We start from the raw sequence: 27,926 nt of genomic DNA, 5'->3' as shown, positions 1-27,926 counted from the left end.
TGGTTTCCTGGTTCCCTCCCTCATCCTGCCATGTGGCAACACCTGACCAGAACTGTGGACACCTTGGGATCAACCAGCGAGGTCAGCAGGAGAGCAAGGGTGTGGCTCCCACCGGCAAGGGCACAGCGAACGACAGGACTAGGAAAGAGCCATCTCATAGGCCAGGCAATGACCTGTACTAGCCTTCTGCTAGGAATGAAGGCACAGAAATGCCATTATCAAGAGGAAGACATGACGGGGTCCACAGGCAGGGTCCTGTCCCACCGGCGCTGTTAAGGCTGATATTCTTTCCCCTTGGCAGCCATAACACTCTTCTGTGGTGGCTCCGTGGTGGCACACAACTGTGTCTAGAAGCATGTAAAGGTGAGATTGACTGGCCATCGTGCTTTGTGTTCTCCCCACACTCAGAACAGACACCTGTTGCAGCCTTTGAGTACTTCATTGTGCTTAATTCTTTAGTCATCTGCCCCCTTCTCCCGTCTGTGAACACAGAGCTAGTCTCTGATTCATCCGGATCTCTAGCCCCTGGCCAGGTAGGTCAGCACTGCAAAAGATGCAGGTTGGTTTCACTGTAGGCCGGAGTAAGAGCCTGGTCCATTGTAAATGCTCAATAAATGTGAGCTGCAGTGAATTTTATAAATTATTATTCACTCAGCTGCTTTTAACTATATTATGTATGCCTAGGGAAGTTGCTGAGTGAATGACGAATAGAGCACATTTTTGTACCTGGAGTCCTTCAACGCCAGACCACTGGGCACCAGGCGGAGCAAATGACCGTCTGACATCTCTTTAAGTCCTACTTGACCTCATTGTGACGAGCTGAGCCAGGGGGACTTCTTCATGTCTCTCAGCATATAGATTGGTTGTTATAGCATTTGTTTGTTCAAGAGACGTTGCCAAATAAGGAAAAATGTGTTGTCTTCATTGGTTTCTCAGCAATGCAATAACTAGTGTTAAATCTTCCAAAAGGAAAGGGAATTTTGATCTTGGAATGTAGGAAGATGGCTTTTTAAATAAAAGAGTATGTTTTCTTTTGCTCAATACTAAGTAGACAGAAAGCTATAAATGGTGACGCCTCCCCTCCCCCTGACTTTGGTGTCTCAGAGAAATAAGGTACGCTGCCAATATGCATTTAGCTACTTGCAGGCTGGAAGCAGGATTTATTATTATCGCAATAAGACAAAGCAGGTAGACCTTTATACTTCGCACGGTGCTTTCACGTTTAGTGTGTCGTGGCAGCCTCTTGGCACTTTCAGGATTAGGCATGGTTCATCCTCAGTTATATGAAGAGGGATTTAGGAACCAGCCAAGGTCACACAGCTGAGAAGAACAGAGCCGGGGACCCCAAACAAGGCCATCTTCCCGCCACCCAGACGCACGAAGGACCAGCAGAAGTGACGATCCATTGAACCTTCCCCTTTAACTTTCTACTTGGGGATATTTTAAGTTTTCATCTGGAGCAAGAGGGCTTAAAATCACCCCTTTCTTTTTTAAAGTATAGATTTATCTCTGAATTCAGTCCTGATCGGATATTCTGGACGTGATGGCCTCTTGATGTGATTGGCATTTGTCCTTTCCCATTTTATTATACTTAAAGTCACTGCAGATGGCTCCAGCTAGAGGTGTAGGGTACACTTTCAAAAGCACACCCTCCCAGCCCTCTGGCAGCGTGGTCAGGGTTCACTGCCTGCCGTGTGCCTGCTGGAGGCCACAGCCTGCCGCGGAAAGCAGATGGCATCATCCCCATCTGGAGGCACCTCACCACTCTGGAGAAGAAGCCTTTACAAGGTCTATCATTTTCCACAGGTCTGGAGCCATGAAACTGAGCTGGCGTTAGCTCCAACAGAAAACTGGCTACATGCTTGGGGTACAGTGTTTCTCAAGGGGGGCACCATAGCCATTTTGGGTAACATGGTTCTCAGAGCTGACTATTTAGCACCTTTGACTCTTGCACAATAAAGGCCATTAACAACCTCCAGCCACCGAGACAAGCAAAATCAGACAGACAAAGCCAACCTACCTCACAAACTCTCCCTGTGAAGCAGTACAGGGCCTGGATGAGACTTTGGGGACACAGGATATAGTCATTGACCAGGGATGTTCAGGAAAGCAGGTGTGTGTAAGCTGTGGCTGACAGGTGCCAGGTATTTCAAGGAGCAGACTGTTCTTGAATGATTCAAAATATTTCTGCTGATGAAATGATCTCCACATTCAGCCCCTTCAGCTCTCAAACATGAACAGGGAATTTGCCAGAAGTGTGTGATTTTTCTTCAGTATAATGGCAGTGATAAGGGTTAACACGTATGTAGTACTTAACTTCATATCAGGCACTATTAAGTGTTTTGTATGTATTAACTCATTTAATCCACCCAACAACCAAAATTGCTGAGGTGACTATTACTAATATCGTCTCATTTTATAGATGAAGAAACAGGCACAGAGAGGTCGGTGACTTGCTCAGAGTCACACAGGTGGTTAACCAGACAGGTAGGGTTCGAGTCCAGTGTCTTTGGCTCCAAGAGCCATCAAGTTCTGCCTAGCTGCACCCTCTACAAAACCTTTGATTGCAAGATACAAAGCACGTTGTGTTGCTCTGAGATTCTGAGTTCTCTGAGAGGTGACAGGTTGTGTTTTTAAGCATCAGGAACAGGATATGGAATCATGATCTGGGTGGAAAGCGTAGTTGGTAAATTATAAGAACGGTAATTCTCAAGCTTTCTGGTCTCGGGACCCCTTTACACTCTTAAACAATATTAAGGACCCCCAACAGCTTTTGTCTTGTGGGTTTGTGTCTATTAATATTTACTATATAAGAAATTAAAACTGAGAAACTTCCAAGTCCTTATCTATTAATTCACTTAAAAATAACAATAATAAATTCATTACATGTTAACATAAATAACATAGTTTGACTATATTTTCCAAAACAAAATAAGTTAGTGAGAAGAGTGGTATTGTTGTTTACATTTTTTGCAATCTCTTCAATGTGTAGCCTACTGGAAGACAGCGAGATCCTCGTATCTGCACTTGCCTTCAGTCTGCTGAAATACATTTGTTTAGGTGAAGTATGCAAGCAGAAAAAAATATAGCCTCGCCCAGGTATGTAGCTGGAAAAGGGAGGAAATTTTAAAAATCTTTTCGGATAATTGTAGATATTCTTCTCGGATACAACACCAGAACTTCGTAAGTAATAGTTTCTTAAAGGTTCGTTATAATAAGGAATCTGAAATCGCATCAAGGAACTTACCGTATACTGACCACTACATTAAAATGCACTCGCTCTTTTTAAATTTTTTTTTTCAACGTTTATTTTTGAGACAGAGAGAGACAGAGCATGAATGGGGGAGGGGCAGAGAGAGAGGGAGACACAGAATCGGAAGCAGGCTCCAGGCTCTGAGCCATCAGCCCAGAGCCTGACGCGAGGCTCAAACTCACGGACCGAGAGATGGTGACCTGAGCTGAAGTCAGACGCTTAACCGACTGAGCCACCCGGGCACCCCTGCACTCGCTCTTTGAATGGCTGTTTTACCCATAACACGACTGTGCAATACTACACACTGATCGTTTGGAAGACAGTGATTCACTGGCAAGTAGATCTTTCAAAACCCGATGTATTTCATTCTACAATATCACACAGTCACCCTCATTAATACCACTAACCATCTCATCAGAAAAATATTAATATATTGGTAAATGGTTAAAACTTAATGTGGCAGACACAAGTTTTCCAAATTAAAAGCTCTCATTTTGTCACTGGTGACAAATCCTACCAGTTCTTTTCTTTGGAGTGACAGGCTCACTTTTAAAACAATGTCCGCCACACCCTCCAATTTGAATAAACATAGTTTGTCTAACAATTATTCTTCCAAGTCAAAAAGGCATTCCATGAAAAAAGGTCCTAGTTCAGCTCCCACTCAACTCACACAAATGCTTTTCTTAGAGCATACTTTGCTGTGCAAGGTCCTTTACGTATACTTTCCATTTTGTTCCACAGAATATTAAAAAGATGTGTACTCAAGAACTGAGATTTAACTAAATCAATAATATTTACTGCATTATTCAAGTCATTGTGTTTTTTTCCAAAAAAAAGTTTGTTATTTTGAGAGAGAGAGGGAGAGAGAGAGAGAGAGAGAGAGAGAGAGAGAGAGAGAATCCTATGCAGGCTCCTCTGTGTCAGTGCAGATCCCGATACTGGGTTCCATCTCACGAAGTCAGATCATGACCTGAGCCAAAATCAAGAGTCAGATGCTTAACCCAATGAGCCCCTCGGGTGCCCCTCAAGTCATTCTTAGGTGAAATTGGCTTTTTTTTTTTTTTTTTTTTTTTTTTTTTACTTTTTTTACTCCAACTCTATGTGGTAAAGAACTCAGCCAGGTCTACTTAAGGCACAGCACGTTTGTTCACTGTTGCTTTTGTACCATCAGTACAAGTTATCACCATAGTGAAAAAGTCAAATAATGCATGAATGTCAGTAGAGAGCTAATTTTGACTTTGTGGACCCGGCGGAAGGGGTATCGGGGATCCCAGGGGTCCACAGATCGCACTTGGAGAACCGGTATCCTAGAATGTCACACTGGCCCAGTGATAGGCAACAAGAAAGAACAAAGAAGGTGCTGGAGTTAGAATCAGAGGGTCTAAATCCGTCCTTGATCTGGTCCTTACTATCACAGTGGCTTTGGGTGAACTAGTTGATCTCTCTGAGACTCAGTTTCCGCATCTGAAAAATGGAATCAACACAACCTGCTGTTCAAGGGTATTCAAGGTTAGGATCAAAATATATTCTAAAAATCTGTTTCATTCCCCCATTCATGCGTCAATTTCATTCATTTGCCCCAGACTCTTACGGGAGGACTTGAGCAGCAGCTCCAGCAGTGTCTGCCTAGGTGTTGCGAGGGTGCACTATAGGAGGAGAAGGTACCTGTGAGGCAGACAGGGGTGCGGAGGGGTGAGAGCCTCGTGCCCCCCCCCCCCCCCCCCCCCCCGCCCTGCAGGGGCCCATCTTCCGGCCTGGCCTTTCAAGGGGGCCTTTGGGGAAGTCGAGTTCAGCGTCCTGGGGCCACAGTCAGGGCGGGTCACACCCAGAGGCCTAGCAGCCTAGTGCTGCCGGCCTCACTTCCCCACAGCGCCCACTGCTGGCTGGCGTGCGTATCCATCACTGCGCTACTCTCCTACCCATGAAAGCATATTAGAAAGCCACATTTTAGAAGTGACATGTTTACATGGACACCCCCACTTATCGTCACCATTACAGACCCTTTATGCACATTGCCCCCCTCCCCGACTGCAGTTCTTTATTAGTAATAACACATTCCAGTGGTAGACCTCACAAAAGATGGAGGCAGCCCAGTGAGTAACATACCAGCACCCGAGCCCGCAGTTTTAAATATCCTTCCGCCTTCACGCTCCATCCCGGGACCTTCCTTCTACAGATCCTCTCTCAATTTGTGGTCTCTTAATTTGCTACTCGACGCCGTTGTAAGTAAAGACAGATTAGAATGCTAAATTATGGGCATGAATTTTACCATTCATCTATATACTATGCAATGCCAGTTTCAAATGCAAATATAAGAGCAGTTAACTGCTGTGCAGAGTCTCCGAAAATTACAGAATTCACATTTCATAGCTCACGTATGCCTATGTATTCAATTCTTTACCAGAGCATTGTAAATGCCACACAAACACAAACGGCGCTCAACTGTGTTTATTTTGCTTCTTGATGTGCACACATTTTATCCACGCTCTCTACCCTCGGTTTACTGGTAGGAAGGGCAGCCCCAAACAAAAGGAACTGCAGGGTGTCCTAGCTTTCCTCCTCTCTGCCGTCTTCAGCCTAAGTGTTTGACTACTACAGGGAAGTACCATGAGTAGGAAAAGACAAGACAGAGTTCTTTGGTTGGACATGTTTCTTAAAACATCCCTGCCTGCCTTCTGCATTCAAATCAATTTTGGTTCGAACAGGAAAGGTACCTCTCGGGATTGTCCGCTGCCTGCTTTCTCAGTCCTAGACACCATACGCTTACCTTCACACTGCGTCCGCTGAACTCCCACACAGTGTAAGGGCACTGAGTTTCTGTGCTCACTGGGTATCCTGAGCGCTAGAAGTAAATGGGGCAGACCGAACAATGGATCATTGTCTCCTCTGCTCCCGGACTTGCTGCATTGTCCCATCAGACTTCAGGTACAAAACACAAGTTCAAAGATAAAATGATTAAGAATTCAAGATGGCAACAACAGAGGTTTAAACCAAGCTCAGGGTCCTCTTAAGCATGGAGTGCCATGTGGCTCTCAGGTCACATGCCCGTGAAGCTGGCCCTGCCCCAGTGCCTGTGCTCCTGCCACCCTGGCCCCTGCAGGCCTGGTGGCCTCAAGATGTCCTTTCCCGCTGAAGGGCCCCCAGGGCATCTGCCCCTCTGCCTGAAACTCAGTTTCCTCCCTCCTGGCCTCTGCATGTCCCTCCTTCTCCTCCTGGGATCTCAGCTCAGCTGTCACATCCTTAGGTAGTGCTCCCTGCCCGGCAGACAGTCAGAACTGTCTTAGTACCATGGAGCTCTCCTTCAATCACGCATCATGATCACTGTTCTTTATTTAGGGATGTCATCATCGGATTGCTTATTGTCCCCCCCGCTGAACTGCCAGCAGCATATATGCTAGGACTGGGTTTGGTTTTGCTCATCCAAGTTTCACCAGTGCTGGGCACGTAGTCCCTAATCAATACCTACAAGGTGAATGAATGGATAAAAAACTGAATGCGTGTTTTTGCAACAGGAGCACAAGTATCAGATGAAGAGGTGGGATGAGGGCTGCATAAATTCTAGCTTCTGTTCGAAAGAGGCTAAATCTTGTCTCATACTGAGCTGGTGAGAAATATGTGAGCATCGCATACCCTTGTTTCCTTGCTGTCTCCTCTGGGTAATGAGTGCTCAAGGATTGGCCGTCCTTGTGTTATAAGGGATCCAAGTGCTTTCCTTTGTGTCTCTGGTGCCACAGGCAAGTTCCTGGTGCTTGCTTGGCTCTCCGAAAGTTCTGGTCCATTGACCTGAACTGAGCTGGACTTGGATGAAATGTGTGGCCCCGAAGCTTCCTATGTCTCTCCCTCCCCTGTGTCTCCTTTTCCTCTGTCCTCTCCTTCCCTCTTGTTAAGGATTTCTGAGTCTTGAGAACCATTTTAGTTGTGATCAAATGTTTCCAACAGAAAATGACCCTCATTTATTTTCAGTTTAACTCGACTCTTCAAAGAAAAATGGTCTGATTGGTCCTATAATCATGCAGTGGTTGGGCACTCCAGAGACTGCCCCAGAGCCAGGTTGGGCACATTCGCTGGTAATATTCCCACGTTGGCCTTGATCTTGGGAATCATAAGGCAGGCACTTCAGAAGTTCATGCATTCAACAACAGCCAACTCAAAGCAGAAATTAAACTCGAGAACCAGATGAAACCTACCCTTCCGCCCTGAGGGCTGCAGGTTTAACCCTGTCCAAGAGGCAGTACAGTGTCACCCCCGACCCTGAACAACAGTGACAGAGTGCGAATCGGCCCTCTTGGTGGGGCCCAGTCTGCAACCTGTCTGTCTTGTCCATGATTCCACACCTACATCTGAGAAATGGCCAGGAGGGGGTGTAGTGAAAATGGAGTGCTCATAATGAAATTGAGGATCGATGAAATAATAAAAAATAAAAGCCTACAGGTAAGATTGGTATTGATTGACCATCTCAGAAAACATTGTTAGTAAGAGATCAGGGCATGCTTCCTATATGTAAAATGGGGGATTTCTCTCCAGAGTGAGACCTGAATGGGAATATAGAATGCTATCAGAAGCAATCCTCAGTGCAGTGCCCTTGAAATTACGGGGCTGCTTATGAGTGGTGCGGTGGAGGAGAAAGGGCCCGGCTCAGGGGTCAGCCAGCCATACCTGGGGTTTACACTGTCTTCAGCTCTGTGACCTGGAGCAAGTAATAACCTCTCTGATTCTGATTCTCTTCCTCCTCCTCCTCTTCCTCTTTCTCCTCCTCTAACTCCTCCTCCTCCTTGTTCTTAATTTGACATATCGGCATAAAGCACCTGCCTCCAGGTTTGCTATGAAGATTGAATAAGGTCACCCAGGTGGAGATCCGGAGCTCGGCACTAGGTACAGAGCAGGCGTGCAGTCATGTTACCCCTTCTCCCCACAGCATCAGGAGACTGTTCCTCTCTGGAACAGCTGGCCAGGGCCTGGACTAGAGGCAAGAAAACACCTGATTGCCTCCAGAATGAGGACCCCCTTAAATTGTGCACACTAGGCACCTCACCCCGGTGCCAACAGTGTTGGGACGCATCAGAGTAGATGCCCTCCTCCAACACCATCTCCCGGGCCATTTTCTAGGTGACACAACTGAGACCCACAGTCATCATAATTCAACTACAGCAGTGAGTCAAAGTGGAAAACCTAGAACGTGACTCAAAGCCTCCAAGTCTGTGGGAGGTTCCAAGTCTGTGTTTTACCCCCAGCAGCCTAGAGATGAATTCTTTGCTGCCCGTGTCGTGTGATGTTTACCACCCCCCCTCCCTTGCACCATGAGTGGTATTTCTGGACATCTACACACTGTCTCCCTGACAAGTCAGGAAGAGAATGTGTCTCAAGTTTTCAGTATTTCACAAGGCACTTACTACACGGCTTACTTGCAGTCGGGGTTCAAGAAATAAATATCCATCAATTGAGAAAAAGAAGATGTTTTCATGGCCTCATAATTTTAATGCAGAGAAATAGTTATAATACACATTAACCCAGCTGAGGGGGAGAAATGCATTAATTTCACAACATGTTCAGCTCTTTAAGAAGTTAGCTTTTCAGGCTCCACGGGGCTTCTGGAACTCAGACTCACGCCTGCTGTTTTGAGAGAAAATTGCACCTGATTGGTGCCCCTCTCCCGCCAGGGAAGTGGTGGGTGGAGAGACTTAATGGAGGCTGGAGGGGTGGGAAGCTGGCTGCAGCACCATGGGGCGTTTAAGCCAGGAGGAAAGGACAGAGCAGAGCTGCTCACATTTAGTGAGCAGACAAATACCTCACCAGGGAACCTGGTTTAAAAAAAAACAAAACACAACAGCCTGTAATCTGATTCAGGAGTCCAGGTCAGGCCTGGGAGTCTGTATTTTCAGAGTTCCCCAGCAATGCTCACGCTGGTGGTTCAAGGGACAAACAATTATGCAAGCTTTGGCCTTTTTCTCTTTCCTCTACAGCCATTTATCTCTAGGCTGTGGGCAAAATCCTTGTTCTCACACCAGGCGAGGGCAAGCGGGAAAGCAGCAAACTAGGACAGTCACCAGCCCCCCCCCCCCACCCCCGCAACCGTGACTCCCCTCCTTTCTGCCGGATACACTTGATGGGTGACATTTCCGTGTGTGAAACGCTTCAATTTTACCATCCATGAAATGAGCATGTTGATCTGGGTCTCTGGAGGCCTCTTTTTCCAGGGTGACAATTCTTTGTCTGGAGGAAATGGCCTGGAGGTTTTGGGTTTGCAAATCTGGCCCAAGAGAAGCTCTGTCTTCCGTCTGGCAATTCTCAGGATCCCCATTCACTGTCTTCCATCCTTCTGCAGGGGAAATTTGCGCGTTCAAGATCCACGGCCAGGAGCTGCCCTTTGAGGCCGTGGTGCTCAACAAGACGTCGGGAGAGGGCCGGCTGCGCGCCAAGAGTCCCATCGACTGTGAGCTGCAGAAAGAGTACACGTTCATCATCCAGGCCTACGACTGTGGTGCAGGGCCCCGGGAGACGGCCTGGAAGAAGTCGCACAAGTGAGTGGCCAGAGAGGGATCCCTGCACCCCTACCCCCCACCCCACTTCCCTCCCACCCTTCGGGACCACACCCTGCTCTTCAGGTCTGTATACCCAGCGGTCATACCATGGCTCTTCCGCCAGCTCCCCGGGCCCCTGCAGGCATCAGCACAGGCGGAGTCCTCTACCTGCAATACTCTGCCCCTGTGCCTCCCTTGAAAATATTCCCCTTCTGCCATCAGGACTGTGTTCAAGTGTCACTTCTTCCGGGAAACCTTCCCTGAGCCAGCCCATCCCTGCGGAGCTGGTTGGGACCTTGTTCTGGGTTTCTGCCATGCCACACGCATATCTCTGTCCTGGCACTTTTTAGTTTGGGTTGTAGCTCTCTCCCATTTGGAGTTTGATTCTGAACCTAACTCAGAGAGTGGTTAAATTCTTTCTGAAAGGAAGAGTGAATGAACAGAGGAAGAGGAATAGATAAAGGAAAGGGGAGGCAGTCTAGAAGGAATCATTGCTTAAAGCTGGGTAACAGGGAAGGCCAGAGAAGGGGCGGATTCATCTCCAAAGCAGGGCATTGACAGGTAGAAGCGTCTCCTGTGGGAGGGTGGACAGAACACTCAGACAGCAACCATCCTGACTGGCTGTGGTTTCTCTGCTCCTTCGGCCCTGGGACCGACCAGAGTCAGTGCCCACGGGAGGTATGGGAGGGCAGTGTCATTCTCCCTTTACTGCCATCTCTTCCTTCTGGTGTGTGGTCCCAGGGCCGTGGTCCATATCCAGGTGAAGGACGTCAATGAGTTTGCTCCCACCTTCAAAGAGCCAGCCTACAAGGCGGTGGTGACAGAGGGCAAGATCTATGACAGCATCCTACAGGTGGAGGCCGTGGACGAGGACTGCTCCCCTCAGTACAGCCAGATTTGCAACTATGAGATCGTCACAACTGACGTGCCTTTTGCCATTGACAGAAATGGTGAGTGTCCTGAGAGGGCCCCCCTGGGGGGAAGGGCAGGGAAACAAGTCCACCACCCTCTCTCTGAAGGCCAAGTGAGGGCTCTGAACATCCATGGCAGGTAATGACTCCCTTGCCGTCCGTGACCTAGGCTCTGTAACCCAGAACTCAGCCCTGCACTAGAGTGGATGTCCTTAGATTATTAGCACAGCCAGGTCGAAGATACCCCCCAGATACCTCAGAAACCTGCTCAGTGAGTACAGCCCCTAGAACTCATAATGCCACACATCTGGATATTTAAGACAGGATGGCTTTCTGGTAGAATTTTCCATTCCGTCAACTCAACCATACCTGAGTCCCTTTCCTGCACCATAAGTTGTGGCACTACCCCCCACCCCAGCCGTCTGCTTCCTGTTCCCAGGAAAAAAGAAAAAAATGCTAAAAGAGAAGATGGAGATTTTTGGAAACACCTTCTGAGCTTAGATTCATTTAAGAATCTTTTATATTCTTGCCAATGTCCTTTGAGAATTTCTACTATAGTGACAACAATGAAAGAATGAAACCTCCCACCACACCCCAATCCCAAACTGAATTTACCGAACTGAAAACAGTCCTATAAAGCCCTTTGTGCATTTCCCCATCACCATTCGCAAAACACTTGTAGTGTAAACACCTCAGCCAGAGGCCCAGTCAACTCCGCCCACATTAAATGCAATTTTCAATAACTCCATGTTAATCAGATGATAATTATTTGCCAAGTGTATTATTTGATAGCATGAGTGTGTGCTTATAGGTATATTATCCCCACTCTGTTTCGAATAGGATCATAGAGTACTGCACAAAGATGCAAAAGTTACAAAACCTGAAGTTCCTCTACCCTGTGAATTATTTCCTGAGTGCCAGGCATAGAGCTGGGAACTGGGAATGAAGTGGGAGTCGAACTCAAAACTGACTCGGGCCTGCCATCCAGTGGAGCTTACCATCCAATGGAAAGAAAGTCGAAATGAAAACTAGAAAGTCAGGTGGCACCAAGGGTGAGATTGGTGCATAAAGCATGCCGTGAGCCAGAATTAGGCAGTGGATTAACTGTGAGCCTCCCGGTAGCCGACACCTAGAGGGAAGTACCATCAGTGACCTGCTTGCCAGTATTCAGTGCTTCCCGTGCTCCTTGACATTGAGATGGGGGAGAAACATGTCCTGGGACCTGGTCTTCTGCATCCTGAGAACTGCAGCAGGTTCCACAGCGGATGGGAGCCAACAAGACACCCTCATCCCTGATCTCCAGTGGTTTGTGATCTGCCTTGGGAGATGAAATCAGCATTCTTATAACAGACAAAGATAAGGCAGTTTCCTTATAAAATGATAAACCACGTGGGAATGTTAGAAACCAGCACATTGCGAGATGCTCACTGTGTGGAACACAAGATCAGTGCCTCAGTGCACAAGAAAGTAAAAGAGAAAATACTGGACTTGAGTTAAAGATTGGTTCAGGACTAAGAAGTAGGTAATTTCAATTAGTAGGGTCTGTCAGAACTATTTCCTGATGGCTTTTCCTACAAGCCCTGTGAGGCGGCTGACTTGTCCCTACCACACAGACGTATGTCTCACACACATCAAATACACGCACATGCACACACCACCCTATGAAATATACAACAATTGGTTTGTATTTTTCTGTTCCCCTATGATCAGCTGCGTGGTCTCTGTCCACAAAAGCTTTGGAACTTGGGGGGCGATGAGTCCTTGGTGAAGAGCGTGACCAGACAAGCGGAGATATCTGTGATGAGTGGTCAGGCTCCACTTGACTTCCTGCCTTAGTTCTGGAAAGCCACAGCCCAATGAGAGTGGAGATGCAAATCCTTTCATCTGAGGGTAAACTGCCCCAGTCATGAAGATAATTACTCACCTTGATGAGCCATTTCGCTAACATATGCCAATTTATTTCCCTAGCTGTCTCATTAAAAGTGAGTAACGGTCTTTTGCCAAGCCTCTGCCTCCAACGTTGGTTTACAACAGAAGATGAAGAGGAGAGTGGGCACTCCCAGGGAGTGTGGGCCCCCGACAGCGAGGTTTACAAAAGCGGTTCTCCAAGTAATGAAGGCAGGACCCAGGGACAGACACAGAAGCGGCAGCTCCCCATTCTAATGAGTTTCCCAATTGGCCCTTATCCATCATTTCTCCCAGCGACCTTCCCGTCTCCTTGAAGGAGTTCTTTGTATGAACATCAGAGAAAGTACTGCTGAGTTCAGGGTCCACTCATTGAAACCGCATGACGGCAGGTAGATGGGTCCTGGCTCCTCCAACTTGCCAAGCTCTTTGCTTGTTGGTGAAGGAAGGGGAACGGGGCAGCAGCGAAGATCGAAGACATTCCATGGATTCAGCCTGGGCTGTCTTAACCCAAAACTCAGCCTTTTTCTACTAGAGGTCTTTGGCCTCCCCACCTTGAATTCCTTCCCCATGAAATCATGGCGGGAACCATCCCTGCCCCCTTGTGGGGTTGTGAGGCCTCAGGGAGGCTGTGCCCTAGGGGTGATGTTCACAGGGTACCTGGCACCTAGGGAATGCTCCATTCATGGTGCCATGATTATTAGATGTTTACCTGGGTGGTTGGGACATAAAGCTTCTTCACTACCCACCCCACCCCCACACCCCATAGATTTCCAGGCTGAAATTATAAGCAGGTAACTGAGTCACCACTCCCTCTTAGGAAGTTCTGGATCCACTTCCGATGGCTTCTTGTTTCCCATCTCCTGGCACTTGGCTGGTCTCTTTGAGGTCAGTAGGGACCAAATCCTTATTTCCGTTGAACAGATGGAAAAACTGAGTCCTAAAGTATTAAGAGCTTGCATAACAGCACCTGTGACCCCGGTGGCAGAGTTGGGACTGGAGCCCAGATCACCTGAGCATGGGCCTCTCTGCCTTTCCACCAGTCATGTGATCACACTCCTCAGTGATATTTGACAGGAATGCTTGGCTATGGTATTTAAGTTCAAAACTACAAAGTTGCATCTTAGTCCTACATCCATTACATGTGTGAGTGTGTGTGTGGGGAGGGGGGGAGAGAGAGACAGAGAGAGACAGAGAGAGACAGAGAGAGACAGAGAGAGACAGAGAGAGAGATCTTTGATAAGTTACTTAACCCTTGCCTCAGATCCTCCCCGGTAAAATGGGAATTAAATCCCGTGCTCAATGCCATGCCCGTGTGAGAGGCTGGGTGCATTGCCAAGAGGGGGCTCGCCAGCATGTCTGCACAAACCACGCTCTCAGCCACACTTGGGAATGGCCAGAAGGAGAAGCAGGGGTCTCCACGACACGACACCACTTGGCAGACTTTTCTCCTTTTCCAGCAGTTCCGTGGTCGGTCCCCAGGCAGCCTCTCCTGGGCAACAGGGCTGCCCTGGTGAGTCAGGAGACTCCGCCTCCTCTAGGCCAAGTGTGCCCTACAGTCGGCTTATTTGAAAGTAAATGCAAACATTTCTTTTCCATCTGAATAGAAAAGTCACGCTTGCCCCTTGTGCAGGAAATTCGGAAAGCATAGAAAAGTACAAGAAGGAAATAAATCACCTGTAATCCCACTAAAGATAGCCATTATTGATGTTCTACCAGTACTTTTTGTGTGGGGTTTTTTCTAGCAAAAGTAAGGTTACACTCGCCTTGTTTTTCTTTACCCTGCTGTGTTCACTTAACATTCGATAGTATGGATTTTTTCCACCCTTAAAAATGCTTCATAATTACCACGTTCAGCGCTAAAAACATTCTATCTGGTGCACAGACTCTTTTACCTAGCTCTTGCCTTACTATCAGACATCCAGTTTATTATTTTTCACTGTGGGAAATAATGCTTAGATGAACATATTTGCACCTGTATGTGTAATTTTTATCATTTTCCCGGAATCAATTTCTTAGCTGTGGAATTGCATGCCCCAAAGGTATGAACAATTGCAAAGTGACTGGCCTGTATAACTTTCCAAAAGGGTCATTCCGATTTTTTAAATGTTTATTTGCTTATTTTGGGGAAAGAGACAGAGAGAGGATGAGCAGGGGAGGGGCAGAGAGAGAGGGAGACACAGAATCCAAAGCAGGCTGCAGGCTCTCAGCTGTCCACACAGAGCCTGATGCAGGGCTGGAACCCATGAACCTTGAGATCATGACCTGAGCCAAAGTGAGATGCTTAACTGACTGAGCCACCCAGGTGCCCCAGGGGCTATTGTGATTTAAATTCCACTGAAAGGAGGCTGCAGGCCAGTGTGCTTGGCTCCTGGCACCTCCACCAGCCTCAGTTTGAAAAAAAAAGAACACCTTCACTAATATGCATGGTACATACTAACTGTTCTTTGAGAATTAGCTTCCCCAGGTTCATTTGGAGCAGAGAAATGGGCCCAGGAACCCCTAGTCACCTGGGCTAGCTAGGAACTCAGGTCTCCTTCTTAGGCACTGCTGGGAGAAATCATTCAAATATGGAAAGAAGAATACAATTGTAACAGAAGCAAAATGAGTGACTTTTTGAGCTTCCAAAAATTTTTAAGTATGTGTCTTATCCACATAGGACCCTCCCCAACACAATTGGTCACCACATTATACACTCATTTTTGACCTAAGGCTTCAAATTCCGGGCTCTGAAACCCATTCTCCCATGTGTGAGGCCGGCGGTAGCGGAGAAAATACATTTGTTTCTCAGACAGTTTCATTAGGACTCGCTAGGATGTGCGGTTGCCGCAGACTGGGCCAGGGATTGCCGCCTGTGTGTTTATTTGTCTACCACGGTCAATAGCGTTTGGTCTGCTTAATGTCACACGGCTTGTAAACCCTGAGCCTTCCTCTTCCGAGAGGCGTATCTTTTGAGAGCCATTTAACCATAAGGAAAAGGAAGGTTAAAACTTTTTTGTTCAAAATTCAATTTGATGCTGCTGCAACATCGTTCTTGCGGTTATTTTGCAATGCTTCCACCTGCAAGAAATCCTCCCCCGTGAGCACTATAGCCACAAGCTAGTTTGCTAACAGAGCCCACAGGGAACATCACCAACCCAACACCTAGCCGCCCCAGTCCTGGGGGGCCCTAAGCTGAGACTGAAGCCAAAAGGTGGGGGGGGGGGGGTAGTGAGAGGGATTCTGAACACCAGGCACGAGGCCAAAAATATATCAAACCCATTTTTATTCAGAGATTTTTGAACGGCTTTGTTAAACTAAATTTTACTTCAAATCAGTGGCTGCGGGTACATTTTTAGAAACGGTCTGGAGCTGGCGGTGGAATAAAAGATCCTAGTTCTTGGTCCAGTGTCTCAGACGCTGGACTCTCACAGGAGAAGCCCTGCTCAGGGCCTGGTACTGAGGACCGTTTCACTGGTATTAGGTGATGAGTGCACCAGCTCTTCGGATCTTTAAAACATGTGACTTTCGTAATTCCCCAGAGGCTGATTCATGTAGTCCCTGTTGCCTCCACTCACATGAGCCATAGACATCAGTTGAAATGGAAGAAAGCTCATTAGGAATTTTTCCCTTAGTTTTGATGAAATATAAAAATATACCTGAGTCAGCCATTAGCACATTGGTTTGTTTTTAAGTTTCCATTTTCTTTCTTTTTTTTTTAATTTATTTTTGAGACAGAGCATGAGCAGGGGAGGGGCAGAGAGAGAGAGACACAGAATCTGAAGCAGGGTCCAGGCTCTGAGCTGTCAGCACAGAGCCTGACGTGGGGCTCGAACTCACGGACTGTGAGATCATGACCTGAGCTGAAGTCGGACGCTTAACCGACTGAGCCACCCAGGTGCCCCTAAGTTTCCATTTTCTTAATTTCACTTCTGCTAAAGGATAATGATAACACTGGAGTTCTAATTTGCTGTCAGCTCCACTATCAGAAAAAAAAGCAAGAATGAAATTCTTCTTCACAAAGGAAGACTTCACTCTCTCGGAATCCAAAATTGAGAAGTGTTCAATGCACACTGGGCTTTTATTCATCCCTTAGAAGCAAAACTGTATTTCAGCAAAAATAATCAATTAGAATTTTGCTCATTAATTATCAAATATTTATTTCTGAATTATAATACCAAACCCACAGGAGCAAACACACACACATGGCCCAGAAAAATGGTGTGGTCTCTTTTGGAGAAGAGAAATGTCTTTGCCACCAGGGCAAGGAATCTGTTATTCTGTGTAGCTTTCAGAAGAGAGGTCACACGTTTTCTTATTGATTTTACTTCCTATTTGGTAGCAAAATAATGTGAGAAGAGGCAGTGAACATTTCTGGCGACGAGCCCAGATGTTAAAAAATATGTGCCAGGACATTTCTGAATCCCATCTTTTTCCCAGAGATTTCATGGCAGATGAGCCTTGGTGCCCTACATCATCAGGGACACAAGCACACGGGCACACTCTAGGAGGGACTTTTCTGACAACCCATGACTAACGAATCCACCAGTTGGGTTCCAGATATGTGCTTGGAATCTCCTAGTAGTCCTTTCCCACAGCTGAGGTGGCTCCAGCCAGTGGTTCCTGGCAATCTGCCACCAACGCACAAGCAAGGAAAGGGGTCATTCCATGCCAGTGAAGGTTAGCGGAGTAGAGAAGGGATTTTAAAGAACGGCAGTGTGGTTAACTTGATCCCAAACCATTTTGAATATCCCTGCATCCTCAGGCAACATCAGAAATACCGAGAAGCTGAGCTATGACAAGCAACGCCAGTACGAGATCCTGGTGACCGCCTACGACTGTGGACAGAAGCCCGCCGCTCAGGACACGCTGGTGCAGGTGGACGTGAAGCCAGTTTGCAAGCCTGGCTGGCAAGGTGGGCCATCTCTTGTTGATGCTGTTGAGCGGAGGCAGCTTGGCCTGGTGCAGAGAAGGTGCTAGACCTATCCTGAAAGCCAATACAACCTATAACTAGAGGAATTTCTTACATGCAGTCACTCTGCTGCAAGAAATAAAGTAGCTTGTTTATTCTTACAACTCCTGGGTGATCTATTATCCTCATTTTACAGTTGAGAATGTCCAAGGCAACTTGTCTCATATCGTGTGCCCTGTTTGTCCAGCTCACCCTTTCTAAAATCTCATGACACTTTTGAATCGATAGTAATTATACCACCGTGTTCGGGAGAAAGTGCCAGCAAGCCTATTCGCTTTATCTAAGGGAGTGAGTTGAGCCAGTGTGTGTCAAGTTTGAATCATCACTCAGTACCTGGGGAAGGTTGTCATGTTCTTTGGGCTAGCACAGAAGGTAGGTACACAAGCAGAGGTTGGAGTCCCAGAATCTAGCCTCTAGATTAAGGAGTTTCTCAAGTGTTGGCTCCGGGAATGGAGAAACAATGGCCTTAGATATAGGTGGATTTTTGCCCCAGTTTAGCTGTTTGGGTATGCAAAGATGGAGCAAAGGTTCAGGTTACCCTTAGATGACAGAGGTTTATCACTGACCTCAAGGGAAGTAAGGAACGCAAGGCCATGTGCATAGATGGAGCTCGCCGAGAATTGGATGGCTTATAGAATAACAATACCTCTAGTGGTGGCACCAATATTCCAGTGGCCGGGCAGGGATGCTGGACGTATCTCTGGGCCACCATTTTGGTTGGTCACTGGCTTCTGTTTCTGCTTCCTGTGCTGTTGCTGCTACAGGTACCACTCATTCATAACTTTGGGTACTTCTTGGAGTCCTGCTTTGCGGCTTTTGTCTACTGTTTTCTCCACGTGTCTTTAAGCTTCAGAGCCCCTGTTATATTCTACCTGTTTCTCTCACTCTTTCTCTTCCTCTCCGTATATTTCATTCTTAAATTCCGCTTGAGAGGATGTCATTAGCTATGGTAATCATCCGTATTTCTATCGGACAGACTGATGCCACGATACCATAGAGGTCACTGGTCAGACTTTGAACGGGCGCCTATTAGTCAAGCAATCATTCTCATGGTACACTGCAAGGACCCCTGAGGACCCATCTGGGGTCACTCCCCTCAGAAGACAGCTCTCAAAAGGCTCCTCCCCTGTGCAACTTTATCTCCTTTACTCTTTCAACTAGAAAAAAATGGGAGGCGGTAATTAAACCCACCTCTGGAGAGAGCCAGAGTCGTTTGCCTTTAAACAAAGTAGAGAAGATGAAATGCCAATAGAGGAGTCACGGGTAAGACAGATGCTACAGAAAGAACAAAGTAGATCCACCTATTTTGGATCAAGCAAAAGACAGAGAAAAAGGAACAAGCCAGAGTGGGAAACTATGTGTCACCAACCTCAGGGAGCCTGGGCTCTGGTTGGTATAATTCACTAAACCCTAAGGGACCTGAGGGCAGGATTCTGTCTCTCTTGTTCACCACTGAATTTCTCAGACTTAGCACATATCTGACCCCAATGATAGGTGCTCAAGAAACAGCCATCGAATGAATGAATGAATGAAAAGCTATTTGAGTAAAGAAGAACTCAGCTTGTTTTATTTTAACGTATAAGGAGTAACCCAGTGAAAGTCTAGCTTTTGAAAAGAAAGCCTGGAAAGAATATAAAAGCTTTCTAAGCAGGGAACACGCTCATAATGGGATTTTCAGTGGGGAGAGTAAAACACAAAGCGGTATCTGGAAAAAGATCCCAATGTTTTGTGTCTTTGACAAATGAGACACCTACAGATTTGGGATTACATTTTTGTACCTATATTTAAATGCCATTTCCTAAAAGCATTTGTACTTGCTTCAGTGTTAAACGTATGCACAGAAAATCATGTTAATAATGTTGGGCTCCGTGTGTGCAGAATGTGTGGGACGCCTATCCTGCTAGTGCCCAATGCTATTTGTAGCCAGACTGTGAGCTCCTGGAGGCAGAGGTCACGCCCATTCGCTGTGTCTCCGGTGCTCAGCACAGGGCCGGGCACAAGGCAGGTGGTTGGCCAGTGCTGCACGGATGAATGGATGGTACACGGAAATGTACCTTTCTGTGGAATAAAGGAAACAGGGACACAGCGACTCCCTGCATCCCTTCACTGTGTCCGGCAAAGCCATTTAAGCATGTGTAACCTCAGACTCAACTACCTTACGGTGGCTTCTCTGCCCATGTTAGCCAGCCTTTGGTGGCAGAAGCTGACACTGGATTCTGCACCGTGTCCCTCCTCCCTCCAGCTTAGCTCCGGTAAAAGCCACTAGGTCTCTCTCCCCAGCCGTCATCCCAGTAGGTTCTCAGATCATAGCAGGTCACCCAGCTTCTCCGATGTGTGTTAGCAGTGCTCAGACTTCTTTCCGGCTACTCCCATCCCAGCCCCCAGACCTGGAGAGCAATCTTCTCTCCTTCCGGAAGGCTGGTCCACTTTATTCCTCCACTTGGGCAGCCCTCACCTCCAGCTGACCCACCTTGGGGCCGATCCTCTCTTCTATGCCAGGTCAGGGCTGCTGCCTTGTAGCTGGATAGCCCTTTCTCCAGTGAAGAGTATACCTACCACCACTGGCCCCTAGTGGTGGGACCAGTCTACTCCCCTCTCCCAGCTTTGCAGAGCAAACTGGAGTAAGCCAATGTTTACAGGTTTTCTTTTTTTAACCACGGGGTAAGCAGGCTGCCCCTCACTTGAGGGGTTGTCAGGTCCCTAGGGGAAAGGGCTGGCTCTTCTTAAAGTGGGTGTGGGGTGAAGCCGGCCCTGTATAGAATGGGAGAGGAGCACAGAGAGGGGAGGCCTTTCAGGGCACCAGTGAATAGTGTAAGGAAGCCAATCTGGCTTGCATAGGTGGTTGGGACTGTGGGGAGGTGGGAAGCAAGATTGGAGAGGTCAAGGGTAGGGTATGGCTGGCAGTCAAGGTTTTGAATGCCGGGGTCAGGAGCTGCAATGAACCCAAGCCCCTCAGAGCCAGCCGTGAGTGAGAGGTCTGCGGGTATGTGCCAGGGGTGATTACCCAGGAGAACAGAGGCTCTTCCCTGAGCTGATTTCCCACAAACAACAAGAGTCACCAAGCAAACACAGTTTGGCAGTTCAAATTCTTGTACCTGTTTTTAGTCATTTTCCTCCAGGCAGGAGCGGGCTGCAGCCCAGTGAAAGCAATCCATCATGCTCAGGAACCTCCTGTCTCCCAGGAGCACTCCCAGTCAGCACCATCAGCTTCTCCCAGAAGCTGTCCTGAAGGAGTAAGGGACCCTGCTCACAGCTGGAGCCTTCCCTTCCTTCCCAGGCCAATGAGGGACTGCTCTCAGACTCCCGCGGTGCCCCAGGACATGGCCCCAGTTTTCCATCACAACAACCCCTTCCAGGAGTGTGGGGCTGCAGCTTTCCCAGCATGCTGCTGGCCCTACCCAGCTGTGCACAAGGACATCGCAGACCCTGACTCTTCTGCCACCTGCCTTATACACCTTGACCAAGACATTGTCTGCTCGGGCTATGGTTTTCCGTTCTCCATCTTTTTTCTATGGCTGCGTCTTGTCTTCCCAGAACCAGTATGAGTTCTATCCTCTCTGCTGGGATTCTGAGATTCTCTTCTGAGATTCTAAATAGGTAGTAGGGGTCAGCTCACTCTATGGGGGTAGGTGGAGCTTTACCCAAGGGAATGCCACTCCCATTCTCAGCTGCCCAGAGAAGAAGTTGGTCCTCCAAGGACCAACTAGACCTGTGCGAGTGGAATAAAGAACAAAATCTCCATGTTTTGTCCCGAGCTTGGAGACCTCATGTATCCCTATAGTACCCCTTACTCATGGAGGTAGAAGATTCTATTAAGAAGCAGGAAAAAAGGTGCCCCTGCAGTAGCCTACAGAAGCCTAAAGGCTGGCTTGTGCCCTGCCTCTCATGCCAGACTTTTGCAGTCTTCTTGGTGTCTGTTTCCCTCTTGCCAAGCCATTACACGTGCCCAAGGCTGGGCCTATGTGGACACTGAGGACTTTGGGAAGAATCCACATCTGTTCATGGATCAGAGCGAACAGAGGATATAGTGCCCTCAGAGGCCATCGGGATGATAGTGGCAATGGACCCAGTGGGAGCTGCTCCTGTGAACCCCTCCTTCCAGGGGCCACAGAATGTGTCTTAGAGGATCATTTGTAATTTGGTTGCTGATTTGGGTTTTGTTTGTTTGTTTAGTTGTTACGTTATGTGGAGAAACACATCCCCTCTTTATGCCTTCTTTCGTTGTTCTTTATAATCTCTTAGCCCATCTCTTTCTATGTTGCAAGATGAAAACATTGTCTTCATAACACTTATTTAGTGTATTTTTCCTTTTATTATCGCAAGTCAGATTTTGTGTCTGTTACCTGCTCCTGCCAGTAGAGAAGCAGAGTTCAGTATTTCAAGTCCCTTTATGCAAAACAGTTGCCCTCTGGAGAGAGTCACGGCAGACTTCCCTGGTGGCCCTTCCCCATTTCTTGCCCAGACGTGCAGCCATTCTGGATTGTTCTGGATTGTTCGTGTGCCAGACCAAGTTTCCAGACTCCAACCCCCCGCAGGACCCCCTCTCTCCTTGCCCCCGTCATCGCTGAGCACAAGCCCACGGTGGTCAGCCACCCCTCGCCCCCACCAGTTCAACCAGCACTGTCAGTTCCTAGACCTCCTCTCACGGGCCCAATTCCTGGTCCCTTCACCTTCACAGTAAGCTGCCCTATTTCATATGGAGAGAAAAAAAAGATGCAGCCGCATAACAAGCCACTTTTTCTCTGCTCTTTGGGCTTGACTATTTCCCTAGGTACATCAGATGGTCTCAGTGTTTCTGCCATTCCACAAATCAGGCCTTGGTCAGGAAGAAAGGTGGTATCTGATAGAGTAGGGCTTCTGGCACCCACATGCGCACAGGAGCACCTGGGAGCCAGGGTACATTGCAGATCCTGACTTCTTCAGTCTGGGGCGCTTCTGGATGTAGCTGGTCCACGGCCTTCACACTGAACAAGAAAGAAGGTCGCACAGGAAAGATTTATGAACACACAGAGTGCGTCTAGGACTTCCGTGTTGGAAGGACCGCAGCACGAAAGCTGCTGGTTGAGATGAATTATCCCTTAGTTATTTGCATTGTGAGAGTTGACACACACACTACTCAGGGGGAGACATTGCCGAGTGAATTCATTCACCCTTTACTGAGGCCCGCTGTGTGCTGAAGGCCAGGGATACAGAGACAGACACGACGTACCAGGACCCGTAGTGCAGAAGGAGATGAGGGCAAGGAAGTACTGAGGACAAAAGGTCTGGTGGAGGTGGCTTTGGGGACACAGAAGAGAGACACTTAACCTTGCAGGGGCCCTGGGGAGATGTGCCTGGGCCAAATCTTGAAGGATAATAGTTTCAGCATAGAGTGGGTAATTTTCATGTTTGGTTCTCTTACAGGGGAAGGTAGCCCCTCTCTACCACACTAGGGAGCAGAGGTCAGGAAAGTGGGAAGGAGCATGGTGTGGCTGGGGCATGGGGGGAGGAGGCTGGATGGTCCTATGGGGACCAGGTCACGAAGGCAGGGCTTCCTGTGTTACCTCAAAAGCACTGGGGAGCCTAGAGGCTTTCATGACCCTGTGTGGTGAGAGGGATCTGGGGGGAAAGAAGGACTTCTTGGCCAACCACATAGATGCAGAGACTGGTCAGGAACCAGCTGAAAAGGATGATTTGTCCTGAGAACACTTTTAAATGGGTCACTTCTGGAAAAGTACCTAAAATCATGTATTTCTTCAAAAGCCAATCCAAAGTACTGGACAGCAAAGGAAGTTAGATTTGCAGTCAAAGCCCATGAGAGCCCACAGGCAAGGGGATGAGGTTGGCAGCCAAGCACGTCTGAGGTTGACTGCTGCTAAGTCTTGTCAGGTATATGTCCCTGTCCCCCTGCAGCCATCCATTTGCCCATCATGCTGCCAAGGAGAAAAAACCCTAGGCCCCAGGGGTCAGCTGGCTTCACCCTGCTCCTTCCAAAATCAGATCAATTATTGGTCAAGTACACAGAAGAGCTGGCTTAGGTTTTACTACATGAAAGGCATTGATTTCAAATCTTAGGGTGATAAGCCCAGAAGGCACCCACATTTGCCTAGAGAAAGGCAAGGCTCAGAAGGTGAAACTGTGTCCATCTGAAGCTTGCATGATGGTGCTTCCCTTAATGCAGGCTGACGTACGAGGGCATTGCCAGAATGGCAGAAGAAAGGTTGGCTCCTTGCCCTCAGTCCTGGCCTTCACAGTACTGCCAGTGTGTCCAGTATGCCACCATTCGGGTACCAACTTTTTTGTTCTAAAGGATAACTCCCAGCTTAAAATGTAAATGCCTCTTGGAAGAATCACTATGAACCCAGTGGTCAGCAAAGTATAGCCCGCAAGCCAAATCTAGTTGACCACCTGTTCTTGTACTACTGTGAGTCAGAAAATGGTTTGTGCACCTTAAATCACTGGAAAAAATCAAAGACGAATCATACTTTGGGCCACATGAAATTCACATTTTAGTGCCTATAAATAAAGCTTTATTGGCATCCTGCCATGCTCGTCCATTTCATATCATCTCATGGCTGCTCTTGCACTCTAACAGCAGGGCTGAGCAGTTTCAACAGAGAACAGATGGTCCTCCAAGCCTAAATGTTTACTTTCTGGCCCTTTACAGAGAATACTTGGTGACACCTGCATGGAGCTATTATCTTCCATTGACACCTTAGTGAGAAGTAATTTATTGGAGCGCCTTGGACAGCCTAGAAAGAATGGAACACCAAATAGACACATTAAGACAGAAGAAAAGGAACATGGAAGTCCAAAAAGTCCTCTGTGTTGCTACACAGAGGACAGGAACAACCCTGTGAGATATGCAATTCTAGCCCACTTTACAGATAAGGAAAACTTAGGGTTAAGAACGTTTGAGTGACCTTGCTCAATATCTCACAGCTGATAAATGGCACAGATAGAATTCAAAGTTATAACTGCCTATCTCAAAGAATTACTGAAGCGGCAGGAGAAGAAGGCTAGAACAAGGAGGTTGGGAGTTTCCAAAGGGGCACGTTACTAGCTCTAAAAGGGCATCTCAGGAGATTGTTCAGAAGAGAAGCCACCTGAGTACCCTCAGGCAACACATTTCACCTCTCCATCACCTTATCTACAAAAAGGCGATGAGACTTAGCTTGAAAGGGTAGCTCCAGTTCAATGAAGCACTGTACATGTGGCACCTAAGGGGTCCCCTGACATTCATTGTGCCCTCTCCTTGTCCTGCCCAACGCATCCATCTTTCCTGGATTGATGCTGGTCTGGTGCACCAGTGCCTTAAATGACAGCTCATGTGAAAATAAACCCACACTTGCAGACTGTCCATCTCTCAGATACTTTTTGCCTGAACCTGAAGTTGCTTCTGGTGATCACATGGGCCAGAGAAACACAATGTGAGCCTGAGACATAAGTGAAACTTCAAACCCAAAGATGGCGGACCCAAGCACAGCAACTCACACCAGAGTAGGGAAGGCTACCTTCCCCTGTAAGAGAACCAAACATGAAAATTACCCACCTTCCACCCTTCCATTCACCAGTACCTGGCTTTATTTGACGTTCATCCCCAGGGGCTCTGCTCTTTCATCCCATAGGTGTTCTCCACCTTCAGGCTTCTCCTATCCTCTTGACTTTCCCCTTTGTCATATCATCTACTCTCCCTGTGTCCCTATTCTCTACAGTCACCCCCTTCCCCTTATTCCTTAGATATCCATCCTCTGAACCCTCCCCAAGGCTGAGGAAGGTGATGGGGTCTGGGGGTGCAGGACTCAGGAACAAACTAGTGACGACAGAGCTGAGTGAGAGTGAAAAGGGCTCAGGCCAACCCTTAGCCCTGTCGTGATTGGCCATAGCCTTTGCTGAAGCCACTGCCCTGTCTGAGCCTGGGTTTCCTCAGCTGTTAATGGAGAATCATAACCCTTGGCCTAATCATCTGGCAGGATTGTAAGGAGGCCCAAAGAGGTCCTATGTTTGGAAGTGCTTTATAAAACTTAGATTACCATGCAAATAATGTTATGACTAAAATTGGTAAGATAGGTACCATCATATAAGTGGATACATGTGCCTGTGTGTGCACGCACACACACACACACACACACACATACACACACACACACACACACACACACACACACGGAAATTTATAGAATTGAGTAAGGCTGTGTGTCTTGAGCTTTGCAGTCTTGATTTTAGAGCTTTAGATTGGACCAAAGGGAGACAGTGGGGTGGGGTGTGTGGAAAAAGCACAGTCTGGGGGGCTGGGCACATAGGCCTCAGTCCCTCCTCAGCTCTAACCCATGCTGCATCCTCAGGAAAGTCACTCCTGCCTGGTTCAGCTTGCCTACATAGAAACGGACAATAATGCCTTCTCCTGAGGGCCAGAAGCAAGCCTGCCTGTGGAACACTGTGCTCTTAACCACACACATGGGGACTCAGTGAACAGCAGCTCTTTTAGTTCCCTTTATGCTGTTTTTTTTTTTTAAGTTACAATGGAGCATTTTCTTCCCAAATAATTGGAAAAGCCATCACTGAAGCCCAATTCCACTGACTCCGGCAGAGTGACCTCGGGGCAGCTGCACCTTGGGTCCGCTCAGATCTGCCAGGAGAGCATCCGAGCTCCTGGCAGAGGGCCTCCAGGGGCACTCCTCCGTGAATAACGACCTGTTTTGACATCACTGACACAGCCGATCATTATGGTGCAACAAATGGCTTCTGTACACGATGCTGATTTACCTACTCGGTGGCGTCTTAATGTGCTTAAAGACCTGCTGGGGAAGCTCGTCTGCTCGAGCCTGTTTTTACCTGGCTCCCCTGTGCCTCCATGTGAACATGAGTGGAAATGGGCTTGGGAAGTTTCTGGGTCTAATCGTCTCAGCCCTGGTGGGGAGGGGGTGCAGGCAGACCGCATTTGTCCCAAACAGAGTTCAATGAGCGTAACGGTCACCAGTGAGTAAGCATTTAATCTTTGCCAAACCCTGTCTAACAGGGATGTGTGTACTGTCCCATTTACTCCTCAGTATATACCCTGAAAGCTGTTTTTTTCCCTTTTGGCAGATGAGAACATTGAGGTTAAGACACTGGCCTTAACTAGTTATATCTAGGACCTACATCAATCTCAGTCCCATCTGTCTGTAGACACAGATCTCCTGTCTTCTCATCTACAATGTGTCTCCAAGCAAAGGAGAATGCTGACCACCTTTTGAGACCATTGAAGGCTATTTTGAGAAAAATTTTGTAGTTAGAATCCTTCCCTCATGTTGTGGGAAAAATGTGTAATTGGACATCGGGGCAGCCTTGAGCGAGGACTGTGGCTTGTGGAATGGTGTAGGGGAGGTATCACTCTTGCCACACGAGCCCACCTCTGGGACCTGCCTGCATCCAGAGTAGTGAGGCCACCTCTCAGCCTTCTTAGATGACTCCTTGGGGACCGGACTACCGAGGATATGGGGCTTACCCAAGGACACACAGATGCTGAGAGGGAGAACAGTGGATGGTATTGGGTTTTCTGACTTAGAACCCATATGCTCTACCCCATCTCTTTGTAGACACAGGTCTGGCCTGGAACCACACGCGATCAGCCTCTTCCACTGATAGTTCTTTTAAGTTTTTGCAGCCTGCTAGAATTGCTCCCTGCAGGGAGTCATCAGAGGGCGGGGCTTCAGAGGGATGGCTGTGAAGCCAGAAAGAGCAGAGTTCAAATCCAGGCTCTACCATGCCCTCAGCTCAGGGCCATTAGGGGAGCCATGTAACCTCTCTGAACCTTCAGATGTGGCGTCTGCAAAATGAGGCTCTTGTACCTGTCTCAGAGGGTTGTCATGAGGTAGACCTGTGGCCGGCCACAGGAATGGGTCCATGGTACCAGTGAGGAGGATGAAGGAAGAGAAGAAAGAGAAGCTACTATAGTGGGTTTAGGAGTCGGGCCAGCCTCTTGGCATCATTTTCTGACTGTGTGACCTTCGGCAGGTCTTTTGACATCTTAGCCTCAGCTCTCTCATCAGTGAAATGCCCCTCCTATGACTCCCTTCCTCACATGGATGCCAGGTGGACTGGGCTTTGTGAGAAGCCCAGCACAAAGACCATTGAATGGTGGTTTTCTTCCAGCTCCCTGCATCCCTGAGTGGGAGGACAGACCTAGCCAGCCCAGGCACCAGTGTCACCACCTGCATGCCAGCCAGACACTTGGGTTCTAGTGCTAAATGTGAACTATGGTAAGCTGCCTACCTCTCCTTGCCACACTTGTCCTCACCTCTAAAGTGGGCAGGAACAGTGTCCTCTTCTCCCCTCATCCACTTCACATGGTACTTGGTAGATAGAGTGGCCACATGTAGTTATGAGTCTTCCCTGGTCTGCCAGGGGGGGCCCTGGAGTCACATTGT

General features: G+C 47.9%; 1 protein-coding gene across 2 annotated transcripts in view; it reads left to right on the top strand.

Moving 5' to 3' along the window:
- CLSTN2 (calsyntenin 2) overlaps positions 1-27,926 on the top strand; it is a 603,527-nt gene that overhangs the window by 455,735 nt on the left and 119,866 nt on the right. For both annotated transcript variants that reach the window (XM_019437999.2, XM_019438012.2), the window contains 3 exons: positions 9,576-9,771; positions 10,513-10,721; positions 17,332-17,481. In XM_019437999.2, coding sequence (XP_019293544.2) covers positions 9,576-9,771; positions 10,513-10,721; positions 17,332-17,481 — 555 coding nt within the window. The remainder of the gene's footprint in view (positions 1-9,575; positions 9,772-10,512; positions 10,722-17,331; positions 17,482-27,926) is intronic.

This window comes from Panthera pardus, unplaced genomic scaffold (genome assembly GCF_024362965.1).
Source record: "Panthera pardus isolate Hobbes unplaced genomic scaffold, ASM2436296v1 HiC_scaffold_16, whole genome shotgun sequence".
Lineage (NCBI taxonomy): Eukaryota > Metazoa > Chordata > Mammalia > Carnivora > Felidae > Panthera > Panthera pardus.
The sequence above is the reverse complement of the archived record's forward strand: the minus strand, read 5'-3'. Positions and strand labels throughout refer to the sequence as shown.